Raw genomic sequence first — 15432 nt, forward strand, 5'->3', positions numbered from 1 at the left:
TTGCAGCTTTCGCAGCCGAAGCTTCCTTGGAGCTGATGCCGAACGGCGACACGCAGACGAAGGCAATCGGGTCCAGCATCATCATGACGTGCAAGCCCAAGGTCGAAGACACGAAGCTCATCAGCGACATGCAATGGCTCGATCCGCAGAACCGTCCGATCGAGTCCCTGAAGTGAGTAGATCGATCCCATCGAAACGTGCATCGTTAAACGGCCGTACACAACAGCGCCCCTCGCCGACCGTGCACACTCTCGTCTGGCATGGATTAATCCGATCGATCCTCGATCTTTTATTTCTCGGCGCCCGGAGTCCGTGCCAACATTATCGCGCAAACGCTCGCGGGACGATCGAGGCGAAACGATAATTGAGGGAAAGGATGCTGCTCGATACTTTTGTTTCTCCTCATTCTGGGAATCTCGCGGTTGCTCCAATTCTCTCGATCACGCTCGTTGCGATATGACCACGGACCTTTGCACAGATTCTTGTTTCTAAATGCGTAAAATTCTTGTAAAATATGTCTCCTTTATCAATCAGTTCATTCAAGTGAGTGTTAAACAAACAAATTACCATTAGAGTCATCTGCGCACTGTCCTCCATACGTCATTACATCTTGGTGGATTACTTCACGAAACTGCACTTAACAACCTTTTCAAATTTCTAGACTACGTATTTGTGTGCAAAGTAATAATTGTTCGCGTTAATTGTAAGAAGCGTCAACTGTCTTTTCCAACACGATTACTGTTATATATTCGAGCCGGTTTTCCATTCTCGTGAAAAATGTCTACTCCAATTACATAATTCAATATCTCCTTGGCCCTCCTCGACGAAACTGTTCCGCCACGAGGACGAATGTAATATTCAGAATTCCCGGCTGAAATCGTTGCCGACGATGGAGATATCGCGCGATACGATTGTCGGATTTGTGTATCCGTGTCTCTGCAACACGGCGCTCGGATAGGAGAGAGAGTGTAATCACTATTCATTCGCGGCGCGCGCGCGCGCGCTCGCGGGATACACGTTTCTCTGTTTATAGAACGTGGCCGTGGAACATGTTCAACAGTTTCGAATAAAATCACGGCTTTGTAACCGGGGTTCCGTTTCCAACGGGGGCGCGACCGGCCACAAAGGCTTCGCTGATTTATTAAATCCTTTAGATTTACAGGAGCAGACACGGTGCAGTTGAAGGTCGTTATTCAAGTGATCGCAGCGAGCGCGCGAGAAACGTAGAAGCGGAATGCAAAAATATCGCGACAGCGCAAACAAACGTGTGTCGGGCCAGACGAGAATATACGAGCGCGAGGGGGCGTTCACGCTTTTGAGCTTTCCTATTTTTTTCTTTTTCTTTTTTTTTTTTTTCAATAGCGTAACAACGCCGCTTTTAGCTAATAATTAAAATGGAGAGAAAAGGGAGGTTTTACGCACAGGATGTCAGCTGCGGTAACGAGTTTGACGATCCTGCGAGTAGAAATAGGAGAACGAACGTTTGCAAATGAGCGTCGTCTGTTACTGCGAGCTGGATCAAATGGTTGCAACGATGGTTTCGTGACAGACGAATTTTATCGAGGGAAATCCGAGCTTTGACTCGTGAGAATTTTGCAAGGTCCCGTCGTACGTCGTGTAATCTTTGAATTCTATATCGCAACTCTCACACGTGTTTTACAAATTAACAGTTGTCCAAACATTTTAGGATAAAGATTCACACTTTTATATGTTACCTTACATTTATGTTATACATTATACTGTATAACAAATCGAATATTCTTCAGCAGAAAGAGACAGAAACTTGACAAAATTTAACTTCGAGGAACCTTTTCAGATTCTACTAAATTTAATTTCAAATTGCAAAAAAGTTGCACAGTTCAATAACTGAACAATATACAATGTATAAATGAACACAATTCAATAAATTCGAACAATGTCGATTAGTATGAATCTCTGCAAAATAAGGGCTAGAGATTGTCCCAAAATATCTATAAAGTATAATTGCTGAAAAAGACGAACATGTGTCATGTAAAATTAAATTTTCTTCGAACAATATGAATTAACATTAATGATCGCAACAATGTCAGTACATCTATTTCTACTCGTTGCAAAAGAAAAAAAAAAGAAGACGGAATCGCATACGTCGATCCGTATATTATTGAACGAAAGACCAATTAAACGAACAAATAATTATAACACACAAGTAGAACACGACCACCACTCAGCCACTAATATAACGAAATTTCTGTCACTTGTTTTGCACACAGACTCGTCGTCTTACCGATCGAAAGGCGAGTATACAAAACTCTCAATTCATGACTATACACGCAACCGTAGTGTCATCGTTTTTCAGCTCCCCTCTGTTTTGCGATGTACCATTCACTAGTTACTATAGTTTTCTGTGCAACTTAGAACACTGTTTTTCTTCTCATTCACCCCATCACTACCACCACCATCGCCGCCACTACCATCGCCACCATCGCCGCCGCCACTACCACAGTCACACAGCCAGCCACCACCATAACCACACCGTCACTACCCCCCGTGGCTGATTTACGTCTACTACAGACTGTACAGGAGCTCTTAATTGCTGGCTCGGCCGATTGTTCTGCGAACTAAGCGTTGCTCATTAAGCTGTTCGCGAAAGTTTTCCGCCTTCCAGCCGGTAAACTGGCTTCCCGTTGTATTTGAACGTTAAGCGGCTGCCCCCGTGTATACTTTGCCGTTCAGGCAAGAAAACCACCGGGGGAGAGCTGCCGCGGTGCCCGGCTGAAATAGACATTAAGGGATCCTCGGACGCGTTATGGAGCCCCGCCATTCAGCGACGAAAACACCCGACATATATACACCCCCCCTCGACCCCGTGCCCACCAGCAATTAAGCGGCTCCTTTGCCGTTGTTTTGATGTTTTCGTACCCTTTAACGGGACCGCCACGTGAGGTGTTAAACCACCTGCGCCGACTGATTGACTGGGAAACTGGAGATGAGCCTAAAGGTTTATTGTCACTGCGATTCCAAGCAGAATCCTCGTGATCTTAGTAAAGATTTTTTACAGTGGAAAATTTAGAAACAAATTTAGCGTAGCTTATGGGAACTATACATAATTTATTTAGTAATTTTGTAAAACTAGTAGTCAACTTCTTTGCGAAAGAAACATACACCATCATGATTATTAGAGGTCCAAATAGCATTCTTAAAATTTGATAAAATTTTATTATTACCGAATAAGATAAATTATGCTATTAAAAAATAAATGAAATAAAAGAATAAAAAGATTGAATATTTTATTCGATAAATATGAACTTAGTTATTCCAAAAGCGAACCAAATGCAATTGGTCACCCTAAACTATAAAATTCATTTATATAATTTGTTTTCTTGAGTTCTATATTATCGTTCGTTTTAAATCTTTGAGACACAGGATTTCAGGAAATAAATAGACTCACGTGGCACAGAAATTTTGTCGCGTTTTTAAAACCTAAATAAATAATAGTTCAACAGAATTTGCAGAATGAGACTAAAATAGTTCCATCATGCATTACTGTACGTCAAAAAGATGGGACATTTTTAATCCCACCGTGACCCAAAGAGTTAATTATTAAAGTGGTGTGCTCTTCGTTTTTAGTGAAAGAAAAGACGGACCGTAATCGCGCAAGCAGAAAATAGGAACAATGTATCTGTTTTAGTAATGACGTTACGTAGTTCCTGTTCTCCGTCTTCGGCATTCTGAATATTAATGAATGCGCCACTTTAATTAGAAGAGGATCCAGGTAGCATAAAAATTGAGTCAGCAATTCATCAAAAATTTGCACTTGAAAGAGGAAATTTTCCATATGCACATACCCAGGTTTATTAAGAAGATTAGTAAAACGTCGAGCTCTTCCGGTCTCCTCTGCAGAATTTCTCTCTTTGATTGAAATATTCATCTCTCGGTTGACCCTTTACCCGTACGCTTTGCTTCGACAACCTCCTTTGTCTCCAATCATTTTCTAGGCGAGAAAGTAAGGAATATTCATTGTGCATTTACATTCTTCTCGTTGCTTAAAAATTGATAGCAAAAGAACGGACACGGAAGGAAACAGCTACATTTTATTATCTGGCATTACCCTTATATTATAAAAAGTCAGATTCGCGATACAAATAAATACGACTATTATTAATTCCTTTTGAAACGAAAGGAAATTAAAATACTAACAATTAAATATATAAGAACTGCGAATCAAAGTAGCTATGTAGGTAATCGTATTGCAAAATTCATTATTTCTGCAATAAAAATTCTTATATCATGTTCCAAAATAATTTTAGCAATATCACAGTAATTTATATTTTTAAGTAAAAAATTGTTCGAAAGTGCAAGTATTATTACGAAGAGAATTTTTATTTCCAATAAATATTATTGTTATTCGATTTCCAATAAATCAAACAACTTGGAAATTCTATAAGCGAGAAGACAAATTCTATAATTCGAATTAAACTATCCCCGAGTACAACGGGTTATAATCTCCATCGATATCATACGAGAAAGGGTGACAATGTCCTTGATATACGCGGCAAACATCTTCAGTGCCCCATCAAAATGATGATCTGGTAGCCGTGCAAGACCTCACGTGGTGCCCATTGTGCGACACGGCCCCCGCACCGAGCCACTGTCTTGCCAGTGTTAATCTGTCCGATGACGTCGCCAACACCCCCCCCCCCCTCCCCCCTCTGTGTTAATAAATAATCCGTCCCAATAGCCCCCAGCAAATATTTGTCCACCGAGATCATACGATCTAACGAGCGTTAGCCTCGGGTAACTGATTCGTCGTGATCGCGTGTTTGCCCGATTACACGGGACCCCCGTTCCCGATTTGCATAATTATGTCTGCTCGTCGCACGAGCGCGCGCGCGCGGGGAGTAACGGCCGATAAATTCGCGCGTAGGAACACGGGTCGAGTGCCGTTTCATTAATTGTGGCTCGGCCCGTGTTCCGATCGGAAGCGAAAGAACTACGAGGGGAATTGCATAATCGCCGGGCTAACATTGTTATCGCTTCGGCGCATCGCATCGCATCTCTCGCCTCTCGCCCGTGTCAGTTTTAATCGTTCCCGCTACCAGTTTCCATTCCGCGTTCTACCCCTACTACTACTGCCGCCGCCGCCGCTGCTGCTGCTGCTGCTCGGTCTTTCCTTCTAATTGCTCCACCGAGCAATTCTATTCAGTATGCCGCCAGTTTTTCGCCGCGATTTACCGCCGATCTCTGGGAACGATGTTTCTGAAATGACCGGTCACGTTGCCGAACTTCAGGATACTATCGCGGACACGCCGTTCGATCGGTTCTATAAATTGGTAGCTGTTTTATTCGATGTAGCTGCTGTTTCTTGTCGATGGAAGGTTGGATTTTATGCACAGTGGTGTGCACGATTATAGCCTCGAAGTTAAACTACATTTTACATTTATTTCTACATTTCTAGATTTTAGATTTATAGAACTTGACTGAATTCCATATTTGGGTATTTTTATTTTCTGTTATATCTGAGATTGGAATATACGAATATTTTCTTAAATTCGTTTTTAAATATATAGGATGATGATGCTAAAAATAAGTGTAACAAATAAATAGTAAATAATAGTATTGTAAATATAATATAGAAGTCGACAAATAAGACGTTTGCTTAACTTCGCATATTACCGAGAATATAAAAGTTACTTTAAGTCTGCAGTTATTCATACCATTGTATCTACAAGAAAGATGAGCTTCAAAGAAATTATTCGAACGAAAACTTTTGAACATTCTGTTATCAAAGTTCTTAAGAACATCATCGTCGAGTGGGTTCAGCAAAAGTCTTTGTATGTAAATTTTTTGTTAGAACAAAAGAGGAACTTTTCAAACAAACATGGGGAAAATTCTTGGTAAAAGTAGTACTTTATAAGCATTACAAAAATGTCTCCTTACTGTACAAACTTTTAAGAAAATTATGATGTACCGAGTTCAGCAAAAGTCTTCTAGACTAGCTTGGTCTCCTCGTCGGTTCCTCCAGACATCGTTCCCTCTCTAAGTACAAAATAAGAATTTATTATACAAACGTTCTGGGATATAACGAAGGTAGAAGACTCTTTACCAAAATTATTAGAAAAATTCAACCAAGTCCATTGAGTTCTGTTAAAATGAAAATCAGAGATTGAATGCAGACCCTACGAAATTTAGTAGAACGTTGCGAAGCAAATAGAGTGAATTTGGTACAAACTTTGCCTGAAATGAAGCTTCTTCAAAGGGGAGCCTTCCGAATCCCAGAAGCCCTTTCCACAGTCATCAAGCCCGGGGAATTGTAGAACGTATAATTTCATCCGCGGCAGCAAGTGCGCGCCCAGAGAAGTTCGGCACCGGGAGCCGATCGGCACCGATAGATCAAGCGGCAGCGCGAGCTATTCATCGGTAGATCGGATCGAGGACCGCGCGGGGCAGGATCGCGCTCCCTTTTTCTCGGCGGGAACCATAGCTCTCGCGACTCCGCGCCAGCCAGGACCCGAAAGGGTTCATTAAACCGTATCGCAGTGCTGACGCAACCGTTCGAATCCGCGCGGTCCGCGGGAACTATTCATTACAACGCGATTCAGCATCCCACCTGGACCGCCTTATCTCTCGCGCGCACTGCAAAGCGGCGTCGGTAAATTGCACGGATTCGTGTGAATGCGTCTCGTCCGTGCCGGTTGCCGCCTTGCGCAACGCCCGCCGCCGTCGAAATTGCCGGTCCCCGCGATCCGCCGAGCCCTTGGATCGATTCAGCTCCTTTGTTAGTACGACAAATTAAGGTCGATCGATCCGCGACACCTCTCTCTCTCTCTCTCACGCCATCGATCCGACATTCGACGTGTTCATTCACACTACCCCGCCACCCCTCTCTATCTGTTTCTATCTATCTCTCTCGTACACCTGTAACGATATATTTCACCGATATCGGCTCGATGTTTCGCGTTTAGAACTGGGATTAGTCGACAGCGGCGATTTACGATGGCCGCACGGTGCCCGTGGCAAAAGTTGCGAAGTTACGAACACCGGGTTGTTCATTGATTAACTGTACTTAAGCCGGCCTGATATTCGCCGCAGTTTTCGCTTTCACCCCTTCACTTTTGACACGGTTCAAGTAATTGTTTCCAGTTGTTGAAAATTGCTCCGCGACAATTGCTTTTCCTGGTAATTCCAAACGGTAAAATTTATGAGGACTACGATTAGGACTTCGCCAAGTTTTTAAAGAAAAATTGAGTTATTTTTAACTGTAAATATCGAGGGTAGAATTATTGTACATATATAGTAATGACGAAACGTTGAGCCGAGATCGTTCAACGTCACCCAACCCCTATACTCTTCAACTCATCTGGACGCTCTTTACTCATCATCATAGAACGTAGATCAGTTTCTGTGGTGTACACGGTGTCGACAGCCTAATAATGTTTCGATTATTTCCCATAGCACGTTCTCAGGGTACTCGCAACCGCCGATGTACACCGAACTACACATGGACAACACCCTGTCACTGTACTTCAACTCCCTTCAAGAGGAGCAGGCTGGGAGATACACGTGTAAAGGCACTTACGCGAACTCGATATATTTGAACAAGTCCGTGACAATCGAGACTATTGGTGAGTAACTAATTTCCATCGACGGAATAATTGGTTCCGTTTCACCGCTGTTTCACTTTCAACGAAAAAAGATAACGCTACCATCGTTTCGAATTTACGAATGTATTTTAGTTTTCGGTAAAATTGTAAATTAATCATAATTAATCAGCTAACTGGTTAAGATGACTGGTGCTGTGTTTAAAGTATACGATACTGTATTGTAAAATATATTTAATAGCGTTTGATAAAGATATTTAAGTTTTTGAGATCGAAAGAGATATTTTATAAGGAAGAAATTTAAGATAAATCGGAGATATTTTACCAAACACTGTTTCACAGTTGCGATCACTTGGGCAAACGCGCCCGAGAATCAATACCCAATCTTGGGCAAAGACTACGCGATTCAGTGCAAAGTGAAGGCGAGTCCCCCGCCGGTAGTCGACTGGCTGTACAACGGCGAATTAATTAAGACGAACGATCACTACATCATCGACACGCACGCGCTGAAGATCAAGAACGTGCAGGAATCGGACGACGGGATCTACACTTGCCGGGCTTCGGTGTTGACCACCGGGGAGCTTAAGGAACGACCTATTCGGGTTGAGGTAAGCTTTTTTGCGCACTTCCCTGTCGCAACATCGACTCGGCCAAGTTGCAACACGATATAAAAATAATTATGGACGCGGATCTATTTCCCGTGAAAATTCTGCGATCCCCGCACAATTTTATTCGACTCGGTTTTCAACGTTGCGACCGCGACGTTTGAATGACAGTTCGCTGACGCGCGCTAGCATTGCCGGAAATAATTACAATAGAAAAAGTCAAACAATACGCGATGCTCGGTATTTTTAACAATGGCGGCGGGGCTATGGGGTTCCACCTACGCTCGACAGCTTCGTGCAAATATGTTTCCAAGCTTATGAATGAAATTTTTTCGAACAAATCCGAGCGACATTTTATTTAGAATTCATGCTGTAGAATTTTGAGCTTACAATTTTCGGGGAAAATAAAAATTGTTTGTGTCGCTTAGCATGAGTTAAAAAATACGTAACTCTCTTCGTTTGTTAATTTTTATAAATAGAAAATGGTGGAACAAGATTTCAATTTATCAAAAGAGATTAGAATTTAGTATGGCAAAGGGATTTTAAATTGGTCTTCAAAATTTAGAAATAATCTTGAGTCTTGAGCATCGAGTGGTCCGCCAATGTCGCATCAATTTCGCGAGACAATGGAGTTCAAAACAAGGGGCCATCCGAATGATTTCGTCCAGAAACATCGAAATCACGCAACCGTTCAAACAATATCGCGCCGCGGCCGCAAACACGCATCCGAAACATTATTGCTCGCTCGGAAAATCGAGTTGTGTCCGAGCGAGGCGCGTCAGGCTGATCTCCATAATTAACGCAGTCTCTTCTCACCCACAATTGTGTACGCCAATTACCCACGGTTCCCGGACAGGAAAGAACAGAACATCATTTCATATAATAAATGCCCGCTTTATAATCAATCGACGGTGACGCATCGAAATAAAATTGTCCTTCGTACGTAATTAACGTGAGCTGATCGTTCATTGTTAAAGTAAATGTGTCCCTCTTATTCGACAAACTGTTGGACAATTTCGACTGACCTTTATTACGTTTTCTGTTCTTTGATTCGAATATTAACAATTGTGAAACTGATTAGTTGTCCACCCACGTAAAAATAACATTAGATCATTAACAGCAGACCTACCAATTTGTATAATTATTCCGGCATTTAGAGTTTGAACTTAATGACGTGATTGATGTTTCTGGATAGCGACGCGCATAGTATTTCCAACTTGTGGGCCGCACGCGATCAATACACAATAAAGTAGTCAACGTTTAGCCAAGGAAGCTACAACGGATTTAAAGGAGTTCTCAGAAGTGTTTGTAAACGTATAGGAGACACACTCGAAGCGAAAGTAATCCCGGAATGCGGAGTGCAGAGGCTTCGAGTGAAAATATTTCTCTGGTCGAACTCGCGCTCGTCGCTTGAAACCGAGAGAGGCGGTGCTTCAAAATCTATCCTCTGGAAACTCGACCCAGCTCAGTCGATCGACAGGTATCAGACGATCGGTGGGTTTCAATTTTCCAGGTGCACGTGCAGCCGACTGTGGAGGAGCTACCTAGTCCGGTGGACATAGTGGAGGGCGAGGACGCGAGCATCGAGTGCAAGGCTCACGGCAAGCCGCCACCGAAGTACACCTGGGTGAAGTCGCTGACGCAGCTGAACCTGTCGAACGCGGACCGCTTTGGGGTGGGCGCAGACAACGGCGTGCTGACGATCACGAACGTGAACAGGGACGACGCCGGGGAATACCAGTGCACGGCGACGAACAAGGCGGGCACCGCGACGACGAACTTCATGGTGAACGTGATCGTCAAGCCGAAGATCATGGAGTTTCAGAACACGAGCCAGGTGGAGGGCAAAAACGCGACGATCATGTGCAAGGCTTTCGGCAGACCGCCCCCGCAGGTCATCTTCAAGAAGCACACGTCCGAGAAGCCGTACGTGAAGGGCTCGCAACAAGACGACGACACGATCATCCTGGAGAACACGTCCGACACGGTCACCGGGGAGACAGTGGGAACGCTATCCATCGACAAGCTGACGAGATCGAACGACGGGCTGTACGAGTGTATCGCTCAGAATACCGGCGGAGAGGCGCGCAGGAACGGACATCTGACCGTCGAGTTTCCGCCGTCGTTCGCCTCCATGCAGAACAAGACCGTCTGGTCCTGGGAACAGAGACAGGTGAACATCAGCTGCATCGCCGAGAGCATACCGAACGCGACCATCCGCTGGACGGTGAACGGCGACGAGAAGATCGACAACGACGCGATGATTAAACAGCTGGGAGCCGGGCCGATCTCCACTTTGATGATCGTGCCTCTCGACAGGCGGTACTACAGGGTCTACAAGTGCATCGCGTCGAACATCCACGGCACAAAGACGCGCGACATTGAACTCAGAGAGGCATCCAAGCCCGAAGAGGTGCAGCAAGCGAAGATGATCGAGGTCACGGCGACCACCATCAGGTTCGAGCTGGTTCCACCGACCACGCACCCGGAGCTACCTATCAGGACCATCATCGTGAGGTACAAGAACGACAGGCAGACCTGGCAGCAAGCGAAGAACAAGACGTTGTCCGTTGGTAAGTAGCGGATATTGGATCTTCTCAAAGGACGCGACGTGGAACTTGCCTGTATGTTGTCAAGATTGCTTCCAAAAGCAACAAGTGCTCTTCTTGCGAGCAGTTTGATTTTCGAGAGCAATGCAACGCCTCGAGGCTGACACCAGCGACGAGCACTTTTTGCCATGGAATGATCTAGGCTACCAGCAAGGTGGAACTTGTTTTAGAGCAACAAGTGTTTTTTATCGTGAAAACCACTATAGATTACTAGAGAGAGAGTAATTATAGAACAGTCACGAGCAACAAGTGCTTTTTGCTTTGGAAGCACCCTAGATTGTTTCTGAGAACAATAGAGCACTCATGCGAAAGCTGGCTAGAGCAACAAGTCGATGATTTTGTGAACAAGTTAACATGATTTTGATATCAGCACTTGTTTTATCGTGGAGGAACTCTTCATTGATTCTGTGAACAACATAGCACTTCCTGAACAGAATCAGAAGTAACATGTCATATAGCAGCTATAGGTAGCTAAGTTTTTCTTGACATAATCTTGTTGCTCTAGATAGCAACGCTTTTGGAGAAATCTGTTGTACAGTGTCCTAATTTTGGATATAGAAATGTGTATTGGTATCTATGTATATATTTGCCGGAACAAAAATTACAAATGGTTATTGATTTATCCATATAGAAAGAAAAACTGATGTATCGTAGGTATCGGAAGTGGAAAGGGTAGAAAATGGATTGGAACGTGGTGATTGTATTAGTTGATTCGAGCGATCTGTCGTTTCCAGGGTCGCCGTACATCATCGAGGGCCTAAGACCGCAGACAACGTACGAATTCCAGTTCGCGGCGCAGAACGAGGTCGGCCAGGGCAACTGGGGGGCGTTCATTCGCGAGACGACGCCAGTGAGGACCTTCCCGAACCAGCCGAAGCTAATATCGTCGTCGACGGAATACGACGTGTCGACGTACGGCAATCAATTCGAATTGTCGTGGCTGGTACCGGCCGACAACGGCGAGCCGATCGACATGTACGAGATCAAATACTGTCAAATAAACCGCGTGTCCGGCACCTGGGAAGTGCTGGAGAACACCTGTCAAATCGCACCTATTAAGTCGCAAGGAAGGACGAAGCACTGGCTGAAGCATCTTGCCTCGGACTCTTTCTACAGGGTCGAGCTCAGGGCGCACAACGCGATGGGATACAGCCAGCCGGGCATTGCCAAGTTTAAGACCGCAAGGGGTAAGTGTTTCCATTACCATGTGCTACTCATTTGTCGATAATCATCTATCTTTCATCGGAGAACGGTGGTTCCGAATATCATCCGCCAAATTCTTTCATCATCGAGAACCATTTTCCGTATCTCAGTATTAGTGCCCTTTTTCAAGTCGTAATTTCTCTTTGAAATATTATTATATATATATATATACATATATGTGCACGAGGCTATCGCACCGATTGATATGGTTCTTTTTTTTTTTTCATTGACGAGAAAGACCGTTTAATTATCGTCGCCTCTATTTTGTTCACTCAAGGAGGAGGGAAAAGGGTCATTGAGGCATTTCGATTGTCCGATCGGGAACTGAAAATTTCGCTGCGGCTCCCACCGTTTGTCTTTGCCACGTTGATCTTGATTCCTGATCGTTCCTTTTTGTCCCAGTTAAGAGTATTTGTTGTATGAAATTATTTTCCCATTGGCGAACAAAATATCTTTGATTTAAAACCTTTTCTTTGTTTTTTTTTTATTGGAATTTATAGCGTAAATTTGCACTATTTTAAAATAGGCTATTAGAAAAGGCTTTACAATTCTTTTCATCTCTATTTTCGTTTATTTAATCTTCATCCGTCCTTCGCCTCTTCGTGATAAGTTAGTCCTGTGATGGTACTCTATAGTCTCTTAATATTGCAGTAAAATATTCTGTACAATGATTTTCGCTGTTAAATTTATGAACTTGTGTTATTTTTAATATTTAGATTTAATGTCTATAGGGAATGTTCATACTTTTTAGAAAAATCCTAAGGTTGCATATTTTACTCTAAAGTAACAATCTATAATGCAGAATTAAAATTAGATCATTCTTATCTTTTACTTCGAATTTTTACGAAAAATAAAAATTTTGTGTGAATTGTCAGATGTAGAAACCAAGCACAATATTTTCTTCTTTAATAATTTATATATAAATTCAAATAAATTCAAATTAATACATCAACACTCTTGCTTCTAATAGTCTTTTCTATTACGGATATTATTTATCTACATTAAGTGAACGATTTCTGAAACTGAGAAGGCATGAACGGACGGACGAGGAATGACAAAAAATCTGAAAAATCTCGAGACGCGTAGAACGTCTCGAAGCCCGCTGAAATGACCATGGAGATTTCCGAGGAACGAAAAGTCCTCGACCCCCCTCCCCCCACACAGCAATCGAGTCGAGACAATGGCAAGACGTCTCGATCCTGTCCTTTCAAAAGCCATCCCGTCAACCCTCCGTGAAGCCGCTTTAAGCAATTCGCAACAATGCCGCTCGAGAGAGCGCTTTCGACGTCGAACATAAACGTCGATTCGACAATTAAGAGAGTCCTCAAGTCCCCTTGACCCTTTGTAGACAAAGCGATTTAGAGAAACAGTCGGGTAGCCACTCGATGGGCATATCTAGGCATTAGATGATCCAAAAACCACCCCCCCACCCCCCTTCTCTCTTCGTTACCATGTTATCAAGCCGCAACGATCCTTTTACAAAGTCACATTTTTATCATTATCAGAATCTACGGGCACCACTACGGACTACTATATAGATTCTTCCGCTGGAGATACTCCCAAGCTCGCCGTGACCGCCATTGCCACAGCAATAACGATTCTATTCGTAGCCATTTAAACAAAACAAAAAAAAAAACAAAAAAAAAATATGAAACAGATAAAATATCTAAATACGAAACGAAAACAATACAAAAAACTACAAAACACGAGATAATTCAGAGGGGGAGCCAAAAAAAAAAAAAGAAACGACCGTAAAGCTGTATCGTGTATAAAAAAAAAAATAATATTATGAAAAATGACGGGGGACGGTTCTGTGTGTGTTCACGCTCGGAAAAAGAAAGAAACTGCTACATTAATCCCGTTGCTATAATGTGTTCGCCGGCGGTACGCTTTAGAGAACAAGAATACATACATGGACGATCGAACGAACACGTGATCTCGCCGGTGTGCTCGTCGGGTTTTCGAGAGACCACGAAGTATAATAATAGATCGTTATCATCTTTTTCTTCCCCGTCGAAATTTCGCGGACGCGCTCGCAAAATTTTCTCCGGCGGTATCAAACGAACACGACACACGTACACGTTCATACACACACACACACACGCTCTCACCTACCATACATACGCGCACGCAAACGCAAAACAGACGCGCGCGTATACACACACGCGCGTAAACGCAGAGAGAAAGACACGTATACGTACGCACGATTGTAAGGTGTCGCGTCGCTTGTAGAGGAGACCGGTGCACAGCATTCCGATTGAAACGAGAGAACCGTTTTAGTGCATAAGTGGGTGGTTCGATATGTAAACTAGTGAGAAAGACGAGAGCCGAGCTAAAGAACACGGGTGCGGAGTGTATTTGCGGTGCTTGTCGAAGTGCACGCCGCTGCCAAACGTACTGGTACGTTTTCTTTGTATTAGTGGTATAAGCGAAGCTGAACGAAGCGGTCGCGTCGCGAGGCCGGCTAGCCCGGGAGGAGCCGAAAAAGGGCGCGATGAGAAACGCGCGCGTGAAACGAAACGAGAGAAAGTGTGTCCGTCGCGAAAACCGTTTTTCCGCGTTGATTGAGCGAAACTCGTTGGGGCCCGCCGGACCTTTCCAGGGTCGTCCTCCTTCTCCCGGTCTTCCTCTCGGAGGTGAATCCTCCTCGGTGAAACCGTCCTCGTAACGCGCCGCTTCCGCTCGGGGAGCTGTCGTTACCTACCACTGACAAACACCGAGCGTCGCTGCGGATCTATTTTAGCGTACAGTGAGGGAACAGGCTCCACGGGCCTAACGACTCACTGCCTTACATTGCCAAATGCCTGGTGTGTGCTAGAACGCGCGGTGTTTTCTATGGGGAAGGGTTGCCGAGACATCGACGCCGAGGATCGCACGCGTTCGATTCTTTCCTTCTATCTTTTCTGTTCGCCGTTCTTTCGAGGGAGCCGCGATTTTTATATACGGCTAGCCCGGCTGTTGTTCGCTACTGTTTTTTTTTTTTTTTTGTGGATGCGGTCGGAGCAGGGTTCTGCAGCAATTGTTTTGCTTCATTTTTTTTTTGTTTCGTTATTTTATTTTTTGAGAGGAAAAGCTGCACGCAATTTGCTAGCTTAAGATGTAGGATACTTTCTTTTGTGATAATTCGTTCGAAGATTATGGTTTGTTTTACGGATAACACTGTTTTTCTCTAGGTTTGTTAGCCTGGTCGGTTGATTGGGCAAGTTTTGTCGTTGTTTTTTTATCGTGTTTTCTGTTGGAATTTTTCGTGTTTATTTCTGATGATAAAGCAAAGGGATCTTTATGTTCGTAAAGTAGAGACGGACGATTTTAGTTAATTGTTACGGAAAAAGGGTCGTACAGAGAATCTTCTTAGTGCAAAAGTATTTCCTTTGTTTGTACGACAAATTCGATATGAAATAATTCATAAGTTGTTGTGGACGATGTGCAAAATTCTAT

At 43.7% G+C, this 15432-nt stretch overlaps 1 protein-coding gene across 2 annotated transcripts in view; it reads left to right on the top strand.

Annotated features, from left to right (window-relative positions):
* Fas2 (neural cell adhesion molecule fasciclin 2) overlaps positions 1-15432 on the top strand; it is a 42598-nt gene that overhangs the window by 3130 nt on the left and 24036 nt on the right. Inside the window, exons 2-7 of one of the 2 annotated variants that reach the window (XM_078182251.1) lie at positions 7-172; positions 7432-7601; positions 7920-8185; positions 9696-10755; positions 11526-11978; positions 13500-13801. In XM_078182251.1, coding sequence (XP_078038377.1) covers positions 7-172; positions 7432-7601; positions 7920-8185; positions 9696-10755; positions 11526-11978; positions 13500-13612 — 2228 coding nt within the window. In that variant the 3' untranslated portion in view covers positions 13613-13801. Of the gene's footprint in view, positions 1-6; positions 173-7431; positions 7602-7919; positions 8186-9695; positions 10756-11525; positions 11979-13499; positions 13802-15432 lie in introns of those variants that run through there. The other variant, XM_078182250.1, reaches the window with a different exon arrangement.

The sequence above is a fragment of the Augochlora pura genome, chromosome 6, assembly GCF_028453695.1.
Source record: "Augochlora pura isolate Apur16 chromosome 6, APUR_v2.2.1, whole genome shotgun sequence".
Taxonomy (NCBI): domain Eukaryota; kingdom Metazoa; phylum Arthropoda; class Insecta; order Hymenoptera; family Halictidae; genus Augochlora; species Augochlora pura.